General features: G+C 43.0%; 1 protein-coding gene across 2 annotated transcripts; it reads right to left on the bottom strand.

The window, feature by feature from the left end:
* Nucleotides 1-7,303: 7,303 nt before the first annotated feature.
* foxa3 (forkhead box A3) lies at nt 7,304-14,370 on the bottom strand. 2 transcript variants are annotated; one of them, XM_028573707.1, is made up of 3 exons: nt 14,240-14,370; nt 10,378-10,490; nt 7,304-9,072 (listed from the first exon to the last, which is right to left on the bottom strand). In XM_028573707.1, the coding sequence occupies exons 2-3, from the start codon at nt 10,447-10,449 to the stop codon at nt 7,753-7,755; spliced, it is 1,392 nt and encodes a 463-aa protein (XP_028429508.1). In that variant the 5' UTR covers nt 10,450-10,490; nt 14,240-14,370; the 3' UTR covers nt 7,304-7,752. The 2 variants fall into 2 exon arrangements, with proteins under 2 accessions (XP_028429508.1, XP_028429510.1); XM_028573709.1 differs by lacking the exons at nt 10,378-10,490; nt 14,240-14,370 and adding an exon at nt 9,802-9,844.
* Nucleotides 14,371-14,874: the final 504 nt, after the last annotated feature.

Below are 14,874 nucleotides of genomic sequence, written 5' to 3'. Positions count from 1 at the left end.
CCAGTTTCCACCCGTGCAATGAGCCCTTCACAGGATGAAATAAAACCAGTACACCCAGAATATCCAAACACCGAACACCTGCAAGTTAGTACAATACAACAAAAGTGTGTACTTTTACTGATGTTACACGCAGTCTGTCGGTACCAAGGGGTTTCCAGCAGTATTAGCATCGCCCGGGGGGGAAATAACACAGTGATTTACAGTAAGTTTGCATGTTGGTAGGCTATCGGAAGTGTAAGGGAAGTGAAGGTGACTTTCTGGCTCAAAGTTTATTTAAGTGATACAAACAAGCCGCGCAAGGGGGTTTCCCCTGAGATGCTGCTCGTCGTGCTCAGCACCCGATACCATAAAATCCAACCTGAGACTCTCACACGGGAAGGAGAGAGCAGTACAAAGTCCTGAGGATATTGTTCTTCACACCCACCCCTCCACAGCATATCCAAACATCCTGAAACTATAGGAGGAGAAACAGGAGTCTAGCCTGTAACACAGCCAGCATTTTCACCTCTGATATGACAGATTCCTATTACCGTTGGATCCACCGGAGGCTCGTTATAAGCGGACACCACCCCAAACAGTGTAATACAGTACATGACTTTTATTTTGAAATGTTTTCGTGTATCATGTTACAAAGCAGACTTGACAAACCCAGCAGGTGCTCTTTGTGTAATCATAACAGTGACAATGCTACTCACGGAAATTAAGATAAGATAAGTTGAAACTTTTATGACACTTGAAGGGGAACTGGGTCAGTGCAAACAGACACAGGATGCAGCAAAGGAAAGGAATCATGAAAAATATAACAGAGAGAGGACTAAGCAGAGCAGGAAAAACAAAGAAAGAAATACATCAAGAAATTTAGCAAACGGAGATATCATAAAAACATCGCTTAATTATTCAAACTAGATTGGGAATTTCTGGATCGAAGAAAAAAGCCAGTCAGGGATTGGAACCAGCAGCAACCTTTTTAGAAACTTTAAGAAACCTGCTCCCCTGACCTTTAACCTGCTGTCTTTTTTTTCTGCCATGCATCTGTGTCCCTGAGTCGATGGTCCAGTTTTGATCGATAATATCCTCCCTGTCTGTTCCTCCCTCCCTCCCTCTCTCCCCACACACACACACACACACACACACACACACACACACACACACACACACACACACACACACATCAGGTTAAATGTAATCAGCCGCCTCCTCTGTGTTCGTCTCTCAGGCCGGCGTTTTTTTATCTGGGGCCTCTTTGCAACACTCACGGCCGACAGAGCAAAGTCCAACAGCTTATCTGTGCCTCTGCTGGCCAGTGGCTCTCCATCTGTCTGTCTGAATACTTACTGACTGTCTCATGGACCGACTGTCTCTCTGTCTTCTTTATTAGCTGCAGCTCTGCTCGTCTGAATAACTCTCTCTGTCCTTTAGATTTATCCACGGCTTTTTGTCCATGTGACTGTCCGTCTGTCTCCATGTTTAGATTGATTTTTGTTTATTTCAAACATGCAACGAATACGTAAAACAAAACTAAACAAAAAAAAAAAGAATACAGAATAACACGAGCAACATATAACAAACTCAATATACAAATTCTCATAAACATCATAAATGAACAGCAGCAGCTTTACCCGCAAAATGTCATTCTGTCTTACTGAACTTCTGAACGTCTGACTGCCTCTTTACAGCTTTTTGTCCACCTGTCTGTCTCGTAACTTGTTTACCAGCTAAAGCTATTAAACATCTGACTGATTAATGCATGTCCTACTGACTTTCTATCTGACTGTCTCACTCACTGAATTACAACATTTTCAAAATTATTTTTTTGAATAAATGACTTTTTGAACATTTTTTTTAATGTTCTTATGATTTCATTCTAAGACCTTTTGATCTAACCCCATTGTTTGTTCAAAATGCAAATTTGCTGTTTGATCAGGCTCAGGACCTCGGCCGACTGTCTTATTGCCATAACTGACCTGTCTGTCTGTCTGTCTGTCTGTCTGTCTGTCTGTCTAACATCTAACACATTTAATTTTCAGAAAAGGGAGTATAGCCTGAGGCCTGAACTGTATGTGCTCTCTCTCTCTCTCTCTCTCTCTCTCTCTCTCTCCCTTCATTCCCGCCCTCTCCTCAGGCAATAACAAGTGTAAACAGTACATCCACCTAACAGGATCCAGGATGCACAGCCTCATTTGCATGAACATCTTGGAAACACGCACCACCCTTTACTCTCCTCTCCTTTCCTCTCAATTTCTTTCTTTCTTTCTTTCTTTCTTTCTTTCAGTGCATGCTTGTGCCAGTCAGTTTTTCCAATCATACACCTGCTAAATGGAAGAATCCTCTACACTGCTGCAGTGAAACACATGAATGTCACTTTGTCAGTTAGTTAACTCTCTTGTTATTTTTCAGTCTAAGTGCATACTCAGTTTCTGTAATATTTGTTTGCTAAAACACAGTTTGGCCCACAGAGCATGCAGCATTTCAAAGTATCACAGAATGGCTATAATTAGACATAAACTACAGCAGCAGCAGAAAATACATCTTATTTTGTTGCATCAAACTCTTTCATTTAAGCACAGACGCTCTTTGTGCAGGTGTGCATGCTCGCGGGCTCCACGCTGGCTTTGCTGTCACTCAGCAGTACAGCCTGAGGGCAGCTGTCATCAAGTGCTCAACACCTCAGGAAACAAATATCCATTATACTGAAAAGGACAACAGTGTCACCTTCACATGGATCTAAGGGCCACATTGACGCTCCTTTGGACCTCCAAAGCCTGCCACTAATTATGCAAAACATGACACAATCTGATTCAGTCTTTGGAGATCTTAGCTATGGAAAGCCTTTCCCACAAAAACTGATTTCATTCACTTTCACAAGCTATGTGTCCTGTCATTGGAAAAGTGCTTTGTTTCAACTCGTTGCAAAATTAGACCTAATTTTGAGTGTTTACAAAAGCTAAATCCCCTTAAGGACTTCTTCTATGTAAATCATTCAGGAGAGTTACGTGAGTAATTGACATGTTCAGTGAATTACTGGTCACTTTGGCTTCCTATTTAGTTTAACCATTCGGTAACACTTTAAGTGAAGGTATCTACATAAGAGTGACATGACACTGTCATGAACACATGAACCCGAACCCTAACCCTATCTTGTTATGACAAAAACTGAATGACACTAAAAAAAGCGTTATGTCATAAATGTTAATGACTTGTTTATAATGCTTATGACATGTTCATGACAGTGTCATGCCACTCTTATGTAGATACCTTCAAGTAAAGTGTAACCAACCATTCATTACAGCTTACAGAACCAGTGCCAGTACTACAGCCCAGTATCCACAAGAATGACATCCATTTTGAATGACACCTCGCAATTTACATCCAACGCCAATGTTCAGACAATGTCGCAGACCCTCAGTTAACGTTTTCGTTCCCTAATCAAGTCATCTCGCTGAATGAGGCGTACCAACCCAGCAGTGGTTGGTACGCCAAAGGCACTAACGCGACAGACTAGCTTAACTGCCAACTGTCTGCCGTCACACACTGTTGTTCTCATTAACCATTCGTACATATAGCTACGAAAAGTAATGCACTGTATTTCGTTTGCATTCCACAGATGTATTTATGTATGCACCACATTGACTGCCGCTGTCAATATTGGGTTGGGGTTGGGGTGGCTGGATGGGTCCTAAAACATAGGGTTTCGAAGCAGGGGAGCGGAATTCTTGTCCTGAAAGACGTTAAGGGGAAAACACAAGACTTTCACCAAGGAAACAGGTGTTCGTGTCCCAGGAGTACTACTTAAGGGCACCGGTGTTTTAACCCAAACCACAATCTTTTTTGCAATCGTTGTTTTGGTGCCTAAATTTAACGATTATGGTTATTACAGAGAACGATAGTGATGCTGATGTAGAAAAGCAGCATCCTTACGCTGTGTTTTCTCAAAACAAGTGCATTTTCCCTTCCCATGCTGGCTAAGACCTTGTTACACCTGCTAAAACATGTTGATTTTAGGATTTAAGAACTTACATTTTTGAAATAACCCATTCCTGCACAGAACGCAAATCCCAGAAACTTTAAACGGAATCGTATTTTCAGCTGAGGCTACTATGGCCATTTATGAAATCCAGACTGTTATCAGCAGCTGGTATTTATTTTCTAAGAGTCTTGCATGTGGAACTGGGTCAGCTGAGGGTTACAGATTACAACCAAAAGGTTACAAATGTAAGGGTGAAACTTAAGTTTTTTCCCCCTTTGTTGCTGAAATTGTTCCAATCTAACTGCTGCATTTTTGCTCCTTCAAAACCTCAAGCCCCAGTATGTTATTTGTGGATAGACTCTAATCTGTTTCCCTTCATGAGAAGCCTGAACTGAATGTGACCACTATCAGCGCGGTCACCTGATTACTGCGAGAGGACGTATCAGAGTGACATTTTAGAGTCAGCCAGGTTAGTCATACCTGTAGCTGCATGGTGTGTGTGTATGTGTGTGTGTGTGTGTGTGTGTGTGTGTCATTGTAGCTTTGGAGACATTATCAGGCGGGTGCTTGCCTATCTTATCAAGCCAACTGCTCTGAAGGAACTATTGTGTGTGACGAACTCCCTTAGATTTCCCACTCAGACCATAGACCAGTGACCATTTCTTTAAGGTGTGTGTGTTGTTCTCATTTAGAGACTCACATATTGATGATGTTTCATAAAAAGGGTGAAAGCTAATATCAGAAATAATGCTTTGATATTCTGCAGCAACCGGTACCATTATGTGTTCTTTAGCATCGTGACTCACTGCTCTGATCGAAACTGAAGTTAAACAGTGTTGTATTCATGTGTGTTTGTGTGTGTGTGTGTGTTGTGTGTGTGTGTGTGTGTGTGTGTGTGTGTGTGTGTGTGTGTGTGTGTGTGTCAATCTATATTTTTCAAGTCTCTGGGCTCACAGATTCTGGGCTTGACGTGACAGAGAAGAAAAGGCAGCAAGAAATACGTGACAACTCTGACAACACAGAGCTGGGTTATGCAAGCCAGCGGAGAGACAGACAGGCAGACAGGTAGACAGGCAGCCAGGCAGCCAGGTAGACAGGCAGACAGGTAGACGGGAGGCCTGGCGACAGGGCAGGGAAGCATGAGGCCAGGGAAGGGCGGCTGCAGGAACCAAGATCAATAAATTAACTGTTTAATTCTCCTGCAGATGTAAAGAGAAGGAACCATCACAACGTCACATTATACATTAGTATGTGAGCTGCGCAGAACTTTGCTCATCAAGTCATAATTTGCTACATTTTCATTTGCATCAAAGCTCCCCCTTATTCTCTTGATATCATTCTGTAGTGATTCTGCAGGTTTCCATGCTTTAAGCTGCAGTTTAGAAAACTGTGTTTATCCCAAGTTTGCTTGGTCAGGATCTGATTGGTCAGAGGGAGCCGCCGAGGCCAAGCAGACACCGTAAAGATTCAAAAGCAAAATATTCTGCTTCTACTTTCTCCCCTGTTTTTGTTTTGATGATTTGCTGATAGTTTGTCTAGTGCCGGGTCAGAGGCAGGTCAGTGGTTTTTGGAGTGGGGTCCGGCCGTGTCTGGCTGTGTGTGTGCCGCCCGGGGCCGACGGCCTGTGCAGAGGTCTGCTTTGAGGCTCTCAGTGTGATGCAGCCATGTTTAGTCTACCAGTCCTACATGTCACACACCACAGTCATTTGGTCAGGAGCTGTTTCAACAAGACGCTGCTATTCCTGCAGACACCGCCTCGCCAGACAGGTGAAAAAAAAAAAAATTGTGATTGATTGATTGACCCGGGCGAGTCATGGAGGTCCTGTCAGCAACGCTATGTGATCTAGAAACCAACTTTTTTTTTTTTTTTTTTTTTTTTTTTTGACTTTGAAAATGTTGTGCAGAGGTGAAGAATAATTTGCTGCAAAATGTCTTGAAAATGAAGAAACATTGCATTCAGGGAGATTTTTTTTTTTTCTATTTCAAATATAATAAAAGCCAGTTGGATGACATTATGTAGATGTTTAATATTCTCAAAGCTTAATTTTTTACATGGGAAATCCAGAAAGAGGAAGTCTCTTTTTATGATTTTGTGGAATGTTAAGAAGTTACTCGGAACAAAGTGATTAGAAAAGAATACAGTGTTGAACACTGAACGTACGGTGAAGCAGCTTTCAGTGTTTAGGTTACTTTTGACCGCTTTGTGTCCTCGCTGACAGCAAACACGTCCTGCATTATTATTTATGGAAAAGAAAAACAAAAGCGCCATTTCTCCCCACATTTTTTGCCTTTTTAATAAGAAAAAAAATGAAACATGAATCATTCAAATCACATTTAAACCAACAGAAACGACAAAAAAACAATATATTATATCAGCACACTTTCAAAGTTTGAAAAGCAACATAGCTTAAATAAAAGACATTTCTCTTTGAAACTAAAACATGCTCCGCAGAGGACATCGTGACCTGGAACTTCTACGTCCTCCGCTGTTTATCAGAATAATCCTTCAATAGATCGTCTGTACATTGATCTCTCGTCAGATCAGTAGTCATTTGAAGAAATGGCACTTTTTGGACAGAAGGTTATTTGACACCCTTTGACATTGTTACACTGATTACATTGAGCTGATGCATTGACATTGTAAGGGGGCGTTCCTAAGTATTGTTGTAACACACACAAACACACACACACACACTATCAGCCCACCTGGCCAGTGGGAGCTCCATAGTGCAAAGTACTGTATGTAAATCCTCCCATAGTGCATCTCTCCTCCCCTCCTCTGTTTTAGTAACTGACTGAACTCCCCCAATGAACGGCACCAGCTATCTGTTATTCAAAATGTTACAGTCTGTCAAAAAAGCATTTGGCTTTAATGTTCTCGCATAGGTAACGAAAACATAAACACAACATTCTTTTATTTTATTTATTTTTTTATTTTTACCACAGTTACTTTGCCTAGTAGTTCCTTTTGGTTGCAAAAGATTCTTTTAGCTTCTGTTTCCTCTCCAGCGAGTAGAAAATGGCTTTTTTTCTTCTTCATATGTTTAACCAAAATAACAAAAGAAAGTACACACTCCACGGTGTGATCTGACAGAAATGATGGACGTAGTGTGAAATGCTGTAACACAAAAAAAATGAAAACTGTCTCCCACCGCAGTAACATCTGCCTGAAGCAGTAACCTGAAACTCGCCCATTGTCTCTCCGTTTTTTGGATTAACCCCCCCTCCCATTTGGGTTGTAACTGGTCATCAGAGCGCTATACAAGATATATTAAAATTTATTCCCTTCATAAATAAATGCAAATATCCACCCCCACCCCCACCCGCCCCCTCACATTACCTCTATATACATTTTGTACAAAGCCTATTTCACCACGTGCAGTGCTCGTGCGACAGGCGAAGACAGGATCTGACATCATCAGTTAAGACTTCTTATCATCCAGCTACACTTTTCTGTCCTCCATGTAACCAACCACTCTCCATGTTTGTCAGAGTTGGTAAAAGAAAAAGGAAAAAAAAACTGTTCTTTGGTCCCTCAAACACGGCAGCCATTTTAGATGTGAGTCTCTACCAAGGCCACTGGATGTGAGCCAGAGAGGGACAGGGAAAGAAAGAGGAAGAGAGCTGGGGTGTCCATTTTAGAAAAGGCTGAGAGAAAGAGAAGTCTCCATCTTGGCTCACCTCTAGAGACAGGTGTGTGTGTGTGTATGTGTGTGTCTGTATGTGTGTGAGTGTGTGTGTGTGTGTGAGTGTGGAGGGGGGGGGGGGGTGGATGAGTGTCCATATTAGGAGGCGTTGAGCACCGAGCGGCTGTACAGAGTTTGGTAGTAAGCGCCTGAGTCCATGGTGGCCGGCCCGGGGCTGTCGTAGATCTGCTTGGCTCCCATAGGAGAGCCACTGGTGTAGCTGTTGTACGCCATCACCTGGTCCTGGTAGGACTTGAGGTCCATCTTCTGCTCGTTGGACATGAGGTTGGTGATGGAGAAGGGGTGGTTGAAGTTGTAGTGGGGGTCCAGGGACTTGAGCGGGTCGCTCTGTAGGTCCATGTGCTGCTGCATGGCGCCGGGCAGGAGGTGGGAGCTACCCACCAGAGACTGGGAGTGGAGGAGCGGGTTGGAGGAGGTGGCGGCCGAGAGGGACAGGGAGGACGAGGCGGAGGAGGAGGAGGACGGCAGGGAGATGGGCGGGCTGTGGAGGTGTGAGGAGGAGAGCGACGGGCAGTCTAGTGGCACCAGGGAGTTCCGGGGATGCGGCTGGTCGTCCGAAGAGCCCGGGTGGGAGTTGTCTGAGTGGGCGGAGTCGGCTCCCTCAGAGCCTCCTGTGGGGCTGTGATCCTCCACCAGGTGATCTCCGCCATGGCCTCCCTTCCCCGAGCCCCCCTCCTGGCTCTTGCCCGCTTTCTTCGCCAGCTTTTCCTCGATCTTGAAGCGCTTCTGGCGCCTCAGGTAGCAGCCGTTCTCGAACATGTTGCCCGACTGCGGGTGCAGGGTCCAGTAGGAGCCTTTGCCCGGCTTGTCCGGCGAGCGAGCCACCTTCACGAAGCAGTCGTTGAAGGAGAGCGAGTGGCGGATGGAGTTCTGCCAGCGCTGCTGGTTCTCACGGTAGTAGGGGAACAGGTCCATGATCCACTGGTAGATCTCGTTCAGGGTGAGCATCTTGCTGCCGCTCTGCTGGATGGCCATGGTGATGAGGGAGATGTAGGAGTACGGCGGCTTGGCGTGGGTCAGGGAGCGTCGGTAGGGCTTCGGGGGAATGTCCTTGTGCCCGGCCCGGTTAAGGGTCGCGGTGGAGGGGTACCCCAATTGGCTCATGGATTGGCCCATGTTCTGGTAGTGTGACAAGGAGCCCAGGGAGCCTGGAGCAACGGGGCCCAGCTGGGTTAGAGGGCCCGTGCCGAGGGACGAGGTCACCGGGGAGAGGGACATGTGGCTGGGCCCGGAGCCCATGGAGGCCAGCGGGGAACTGCTGAGGCTGGTGCTCGGGTACGCCATGTTCATGCCTGCAGGCGAGGCGGTGGCCGGGTTCAGGTTGATGTAGCTGTTGATGGAGCCCATGGAGCCCATGGAGCCCAGACCAGAGTTCATGGTGCTGGGAGAGGAATACATCTGGAGGGGAAAAAAGAGACACGACAAAACACCTGGTTATTCACAAGAAAGCACAGTTGCCACACATGCAACAACAGTGAAATAATAAAATATAATGAACTAATCGTGACGTTTGATTCCCAACATTTCGGAAACAAACAAACAAACGGCTCTCTGGCGTTTAACTGGTATTAGTTTAAAAGCGTGCACTGAAGTGACTGTTTAAATGTAAAAGTAAAGCAGTTTGACTCTCCATTTAAAAAGTGACTGCTTATCAATGCACAATGAAGCTCTCAGTGCGCGGGGAGAGGACATGGATTTCACACGGCGATGTTAACCTGAAAATGCGTAAAAAGCGCGTCACGGTGCCTCTCGGTTCAGACGGCCTCCTCCGCTCCTTCCGTGGAAAAAAAAACAAGTAAACCAAAATGTTCAGCTCAACTGGAGGAATGTGATTATTTTCTGTTCTCATTCGTATGTGTATGTCAAGGATGAATTATTCCGTGTTGTAATTTATTGTTGTGTTGTTGTGAAATCTCAAAAAAGCATCGACGTGAAATAAAAGTGCTTGATAAAATTCCACTGGGGGACAGAAGGGATACGGGCCCGCAGACTTGTCGCTGGTTAACTATTATCAGTCTCTTTCTTCTCGGTAATTCCATCAGGTCGAGGAGAGGTGAGAATTGAAGCGGCTGATAGAATTAACTCTAATTGAATTAGTGAGAAAGAAAGAAAAAAAAGTCGCGTTACATTTGCACCTGAATTGTCGCAACAGTTGAGCGGCTACGGGGACACAAAGGAAGAAAGCGTATCGATGATAGCATATTTATATTAGGTATTAATAATTCAAATAAAAACTGAAGTAGGCTAAACATGTAGTGGCTTTTTTCTTTTTCGATAATGCACTAATGTTTCTGTTGGCATTTTCACAGATGAAGAATATCTGAATTTAGTCATTTTTCTCCTGATAATAATTCTTATGACCAGGTCAAAAATGCTGTGCGCCTTCATACTCAATGTTACTCTATCATACTTAACATATTGTATTTTTATGGCACTCCTATAGTAGGTCAAAGAAGCTTAAGATTTGAATGTAAAGTCTTTATAATATTCTTTTATAATTCATGATAGTATTACAGCTTTTTTTTTTTTTCTCGTTCGGAGTCCTTCTGAAAACAAATAAATAAAATTGTCTATTCTCTCCTCCACTGCCAAGAACAACCTTAGACTTGACGACGCTGTTAACAACACGAGTAGCCTAAATAAAAAACAGTGTGATTGATTCTTTGTCATTTCTGTTATTTTTGTGTGTGAACGTGTCTTTACCTCACTGGCCTCGCTGTAGAAAGTATTCCACTCTGGTAGATCATGCGCTTCCATCTTCACAGAACTCAACATCCCCAACACAAGTCTTTGGAGGAGAAAGACTTATATATGACCTATTTGAAAATATAAAAAAAATATATATAAAATCCTTCGCAAAGTTGGAAGTTTTTAGGGGAAAAAAAATTTCCCAAAAAAGAACGTTGTCTCCTTTTTGGCAAAAAAAGAGGAGAAAATATCTAGAGTAAAAAAAAAAAAAGTGAGGAAAAAAAAGAAAAAGCAAAGAGTGATGTGACGCTCTGCTCCTGGGAATTGTAAAGTCAATATTTCTTATTTGTCAGTCATCCATTGTTTCATAACCGTATTATTGTTATCGCTCAGCAGATGTTGACTTCTTCTGGCCCGTTTTTTTTTTTTCTTCCCCAGTCCACCGGGGGCCTCGGGACGCAGCGTGTTGCAGGCGGAGTTGTAGCGCAAATACAGTAGAGAAACTTGGACGTCCTCCTCTTATAAGGTGCCGTCGGGTTCCGCCCCGCTCCTGACATTTGAATATCGTGTTAGGATCCAGGAAGGGCCCCGCAAAAAGGCCGATGTGGCCCCCTGGCGTGCTGTATATTGGCCGGCGGCTGCACCGGGGCCACCCGGACGAAAGCCTGTCCCATAATCCTTCAGTGTCAGAGCTGAGTGGATATATATATATATATATATATATATATAAAGGCTATAGCAGTGAAGTTCATAAGGGTGCGATGTTAAAATGCTCAAAAGTTAACTAGATGAAAGAATGCAACATGTCGCTTCTTCTCCACTCAAAATGTTTCCTAATAATTATTCTTTTTTTTCTTCTACAACGTGTCAATTCTCTGCAGTTTTGGAAATACAATGTAAATGCGTTTTTAAAAAAAAAAACACTAAATCAACAAGATATTTAAATTGATTTTTACAAAAAAAGTTATTTGTCGATATTGAACCGCGTTTCTTGGGATGGGGAGGTTTTGTGACGTGTGTGTGTGTGTGTGTGTGTGTGTGTGTGTGTGTGTGTGTGTGTGTGTGTGTGTGTGTGTGTGTGTGTGTGTGTGTGTGTGTGTGTGTGTGTGTGTGTGTGTGTGTGTGTGTGTGTGTGTGTGTGGCAAAGGGCGTGGAAGTCGTTAATTCCCTCGGCTATCACTTCTCTCCTTCGGCTATGAACCCAATAAAACATTCTTTGAGGGCTTAGTGACTGCCAAATTTATTTCAGATTTTGAGTTTTGATAGTCAAATATTTCCCTGATTGTCATGACTATCAGGGAAATATTTGACTATCAAATGAAGAATATCAGAACATCAGAGATCCTTATCAGTAACATTACAACACCAAGCCCCTCAAATTAAACCACACTGATAAACCTGCCCGGACTAATTAAAACGGCCTTATGCCTCATATACAGTATGTCACTGCAACACCATGGGTACAGTAAACTCAGTATGAAAACTTAAACGTACCAACAGACACTTGAAGTCACTGAAAGTTCCTTGGGTGCCTATGTGCGTAAATCTGTGCGTAAATTCGCCTCGGTATAGGCCTCAAATGTGAGAGACCTTCTCCCCTGAGGCGTTCGCAACCCTTCGCCACAGAGAAATACAATAAATAATGTAATCCTGGTGTAATGCATAGGGCCCAACTCCTGTGTTGTGGAATACACATCGGCCTCGTTGCAGACGGAGGCCTGTGAATGTCAATGCCTCTGCCTAATGGCCAGTCAATGGAGATGTAATTGATGCGCAGGCGGGAGGTCGACGGGATTAAGACTGAGAAGCGATCCCGAGGAAATAAGAAAAAAACAGGAAGGTAGGCTACATGTGCGCGCAGATGCACCAAAATATGCAGATATGTTAAAAAAAAAAAAAAGATTTGTCGGGTTACATTTTATATTTCTCAAGTTTGGCGTCCACCTGATGGCTATGTTGCCTTCAGGGTTTAGGTTAAACTGACCCTTGATGATTATATTCATGTGATAACCAATCACAGGCGATTTAAAAAAAAAAAATACAAATACCACCAAAATATCACCAAGTCATCATGTTTCCCACCGTAATATATATATATATATATATATATATATATATATATATATATATATATATATATATATATATATATATATCAGCTGCAGCTCTGTGTGATAGTCTAGATATTGCCAATCACAGCCTTCAAGACTTTGCAAGACTTTGCAAAACGCTGTCAAATTGATTAACACGTGGAATGAGCTAACACCTCGGTGTCTGTAATGATGCAATTAAGCCTGAAAGAGACTGGACTTTTTTTTAAAAGGAACAATACAACCAAATATAAAGTCTAGTTTGAGGGAGGGACTCGCATCCAATTATCCATCGCATGGGAATAAACAGGGGCTCCTCCAATACATTTTATTCCGGTGCATAGCTGAACTTCTTAATCCATGTCTGACTGCAGAACTGCCTAGCAACAAGAAACCAAAGAGTATCAAAGAAAATAAAATAAAAAAAGGTCAAATAAAAAAATACTGTCCAATCAGAGATCATTTCATTAGGTTGGATTTAGGTGGCGATTCATGTGTTGGATATTTCTGTTCCACTCGCTTTTGTCGCCTTCAGGTGCCAGTGGGGAATCTGATATCCTGAATTTCCAACACAGCATCACATTCATGTTGCTCTGGAAAAACCACCAAATTGTTACTGTTTTTGGATGCTCTGCTGAGTGCCATACACTTATTTCCAATAACTATTGGTGGTTTTAATGCCTGTCATCTCTTAGTGCGATAAACATACAATTCTTCATCTTTGAACCTGGTTTATTAAATTGTTTCACACACCTGCTGAAGGATGAGCATTGCATTTCGGCCATGACGCATCAAGCTTCAACCCTGCCTCTTAATAAGCATATTTAATTGGTGTAATGCGTCTTTAAGGTCCCATTTTTTTCCCCAACACACATTTAGCCATATCCTCTCTCTGCCGCTTTTCATTCAAATGGGCCTCCTATCGTCCATTAACACCTCTGTAATTGGTTTAACAATAGCTGACACTAATGGAGGAAACGACAGATCGGCCCCCCACCACCCTCTCTCTTCTTCTTCACACAAAGTGCGCTAATAGTTTATCACTTTACCAAAGATTCTCTGTAACTCTTGAGACGGTGCCAAGCGGCGTCTGTCCTTTCATTCAAACTGGGGTTAGAGGCTAAGAGCGCCATCTTGTGGCCGTTAGAAAACAGAAAAAGACTGGCAGGAAAGAGTTTCTGTGAAACGTTTGTTTGATTTTTTTTTATGTCTGGAAAATTAGTTTTTCTTCTGTTACTGAATTAAACTGAACAGAGTTCAACACTATTATCAAAAGAAGTCCTTTTTTATTTTTTTACAGACACTGCATCCTCTTACAGTACATTTTTATAATTTCTGTACTGTATTTATGTATTGTATTGTATATACTGTATTGTATTTATGCTCTATTTTTTATGGGCATTAAGGCGGGTATGAGCACTGTAATTTCCATTTTAATGGATGAAATAAACTTGACCTGACTTGACTTGATGAAGTAAACTTCAAAACTTCAAAATAGAAACCAGGAATTTCATTTCTTGCAGGTTGAATTTTTACCCGGATGCCAAAATTACATAAAGGAGCTGCCTTAAGACTTAAAGGTCACCTCAGACATGAACTATTTTGTCTTCTTATCATTGGGATTTTCAAAAAGAGCATTGGCTACTAAGAAGATTACACAAGATCAGTGTCTAAAAAAGATTATGTTGAATAATGACCAATTACCCAATAGATTCATGTACATGATAAATACAATAAAACTATTACTGTTAGAAATAAAATGTTCATGCATCAGTCCTATGACTTACATATTCGTGAAGGTACTTGGCTTTGATAAGCATTGTCAGCTGTGAGACCTAAGGTGCACCCCATGGCCCTTAAATTGCACCCTCGACTCATCCACTTGCCTCCCTTCCTTGCGTCTTAGTCCCTCCCACCGAGGAGGCTCTGGAGAGACGCGAAGAGAGAGGCAACAAGCAGAATGTGTTTTTAGAGGGATGAGACGTCGTTTCCTCTGAAGCGTCACATGAATTCATCAGCTGTTTGGGCGGAGATAGCAACTCCTTCAGCTGCACGGCTTCCAGGAAGGCTGCTCTCTGTATGCTCGGTCCTCGGGGCCGAAATAAGAGCTTTGAGACGGCCTTCCCCGAGTCGGGACAGAACAACATCCAGAGGTTTTTCCGAGACGGAGTGACTTTTAGGCTACTCCGATGCCAATTCGCCTGTGACCTAATGCCTTTTCGTTTGAGTCTGAGATCTGAGGAGGTTCTAAAATGAACACCGTATATCCGGTTCAGCAGAGGACCGAGGAGTCGAGGAGCTATCAAATAAGGGCCATGAGATGCAGCTCTAGACAGGTTCAGAATCCCCGTGATTAAGAGTAACAGCTACAAGCACTCCTTCATCCCCACAGCCATTTCACTTGTGAACTCAGGCCCGGGGG

Source organism: Perca flavescens, chromosome 3 (genome assembly GCF_004354835.1).
Source record: "Perca flavescens isolate YP-PL-M2 chromosome 3, PFLA_1.0, whole genome shotgun sequence".
NCBI lineage: Eukaryota > Metazoa > Chordata > Actinopteri > Perciformes > Percidae > Perca > Perca flavescens.
This window is presented reverse-complemented; position numbering and strand designations above follow the sequence as displayed.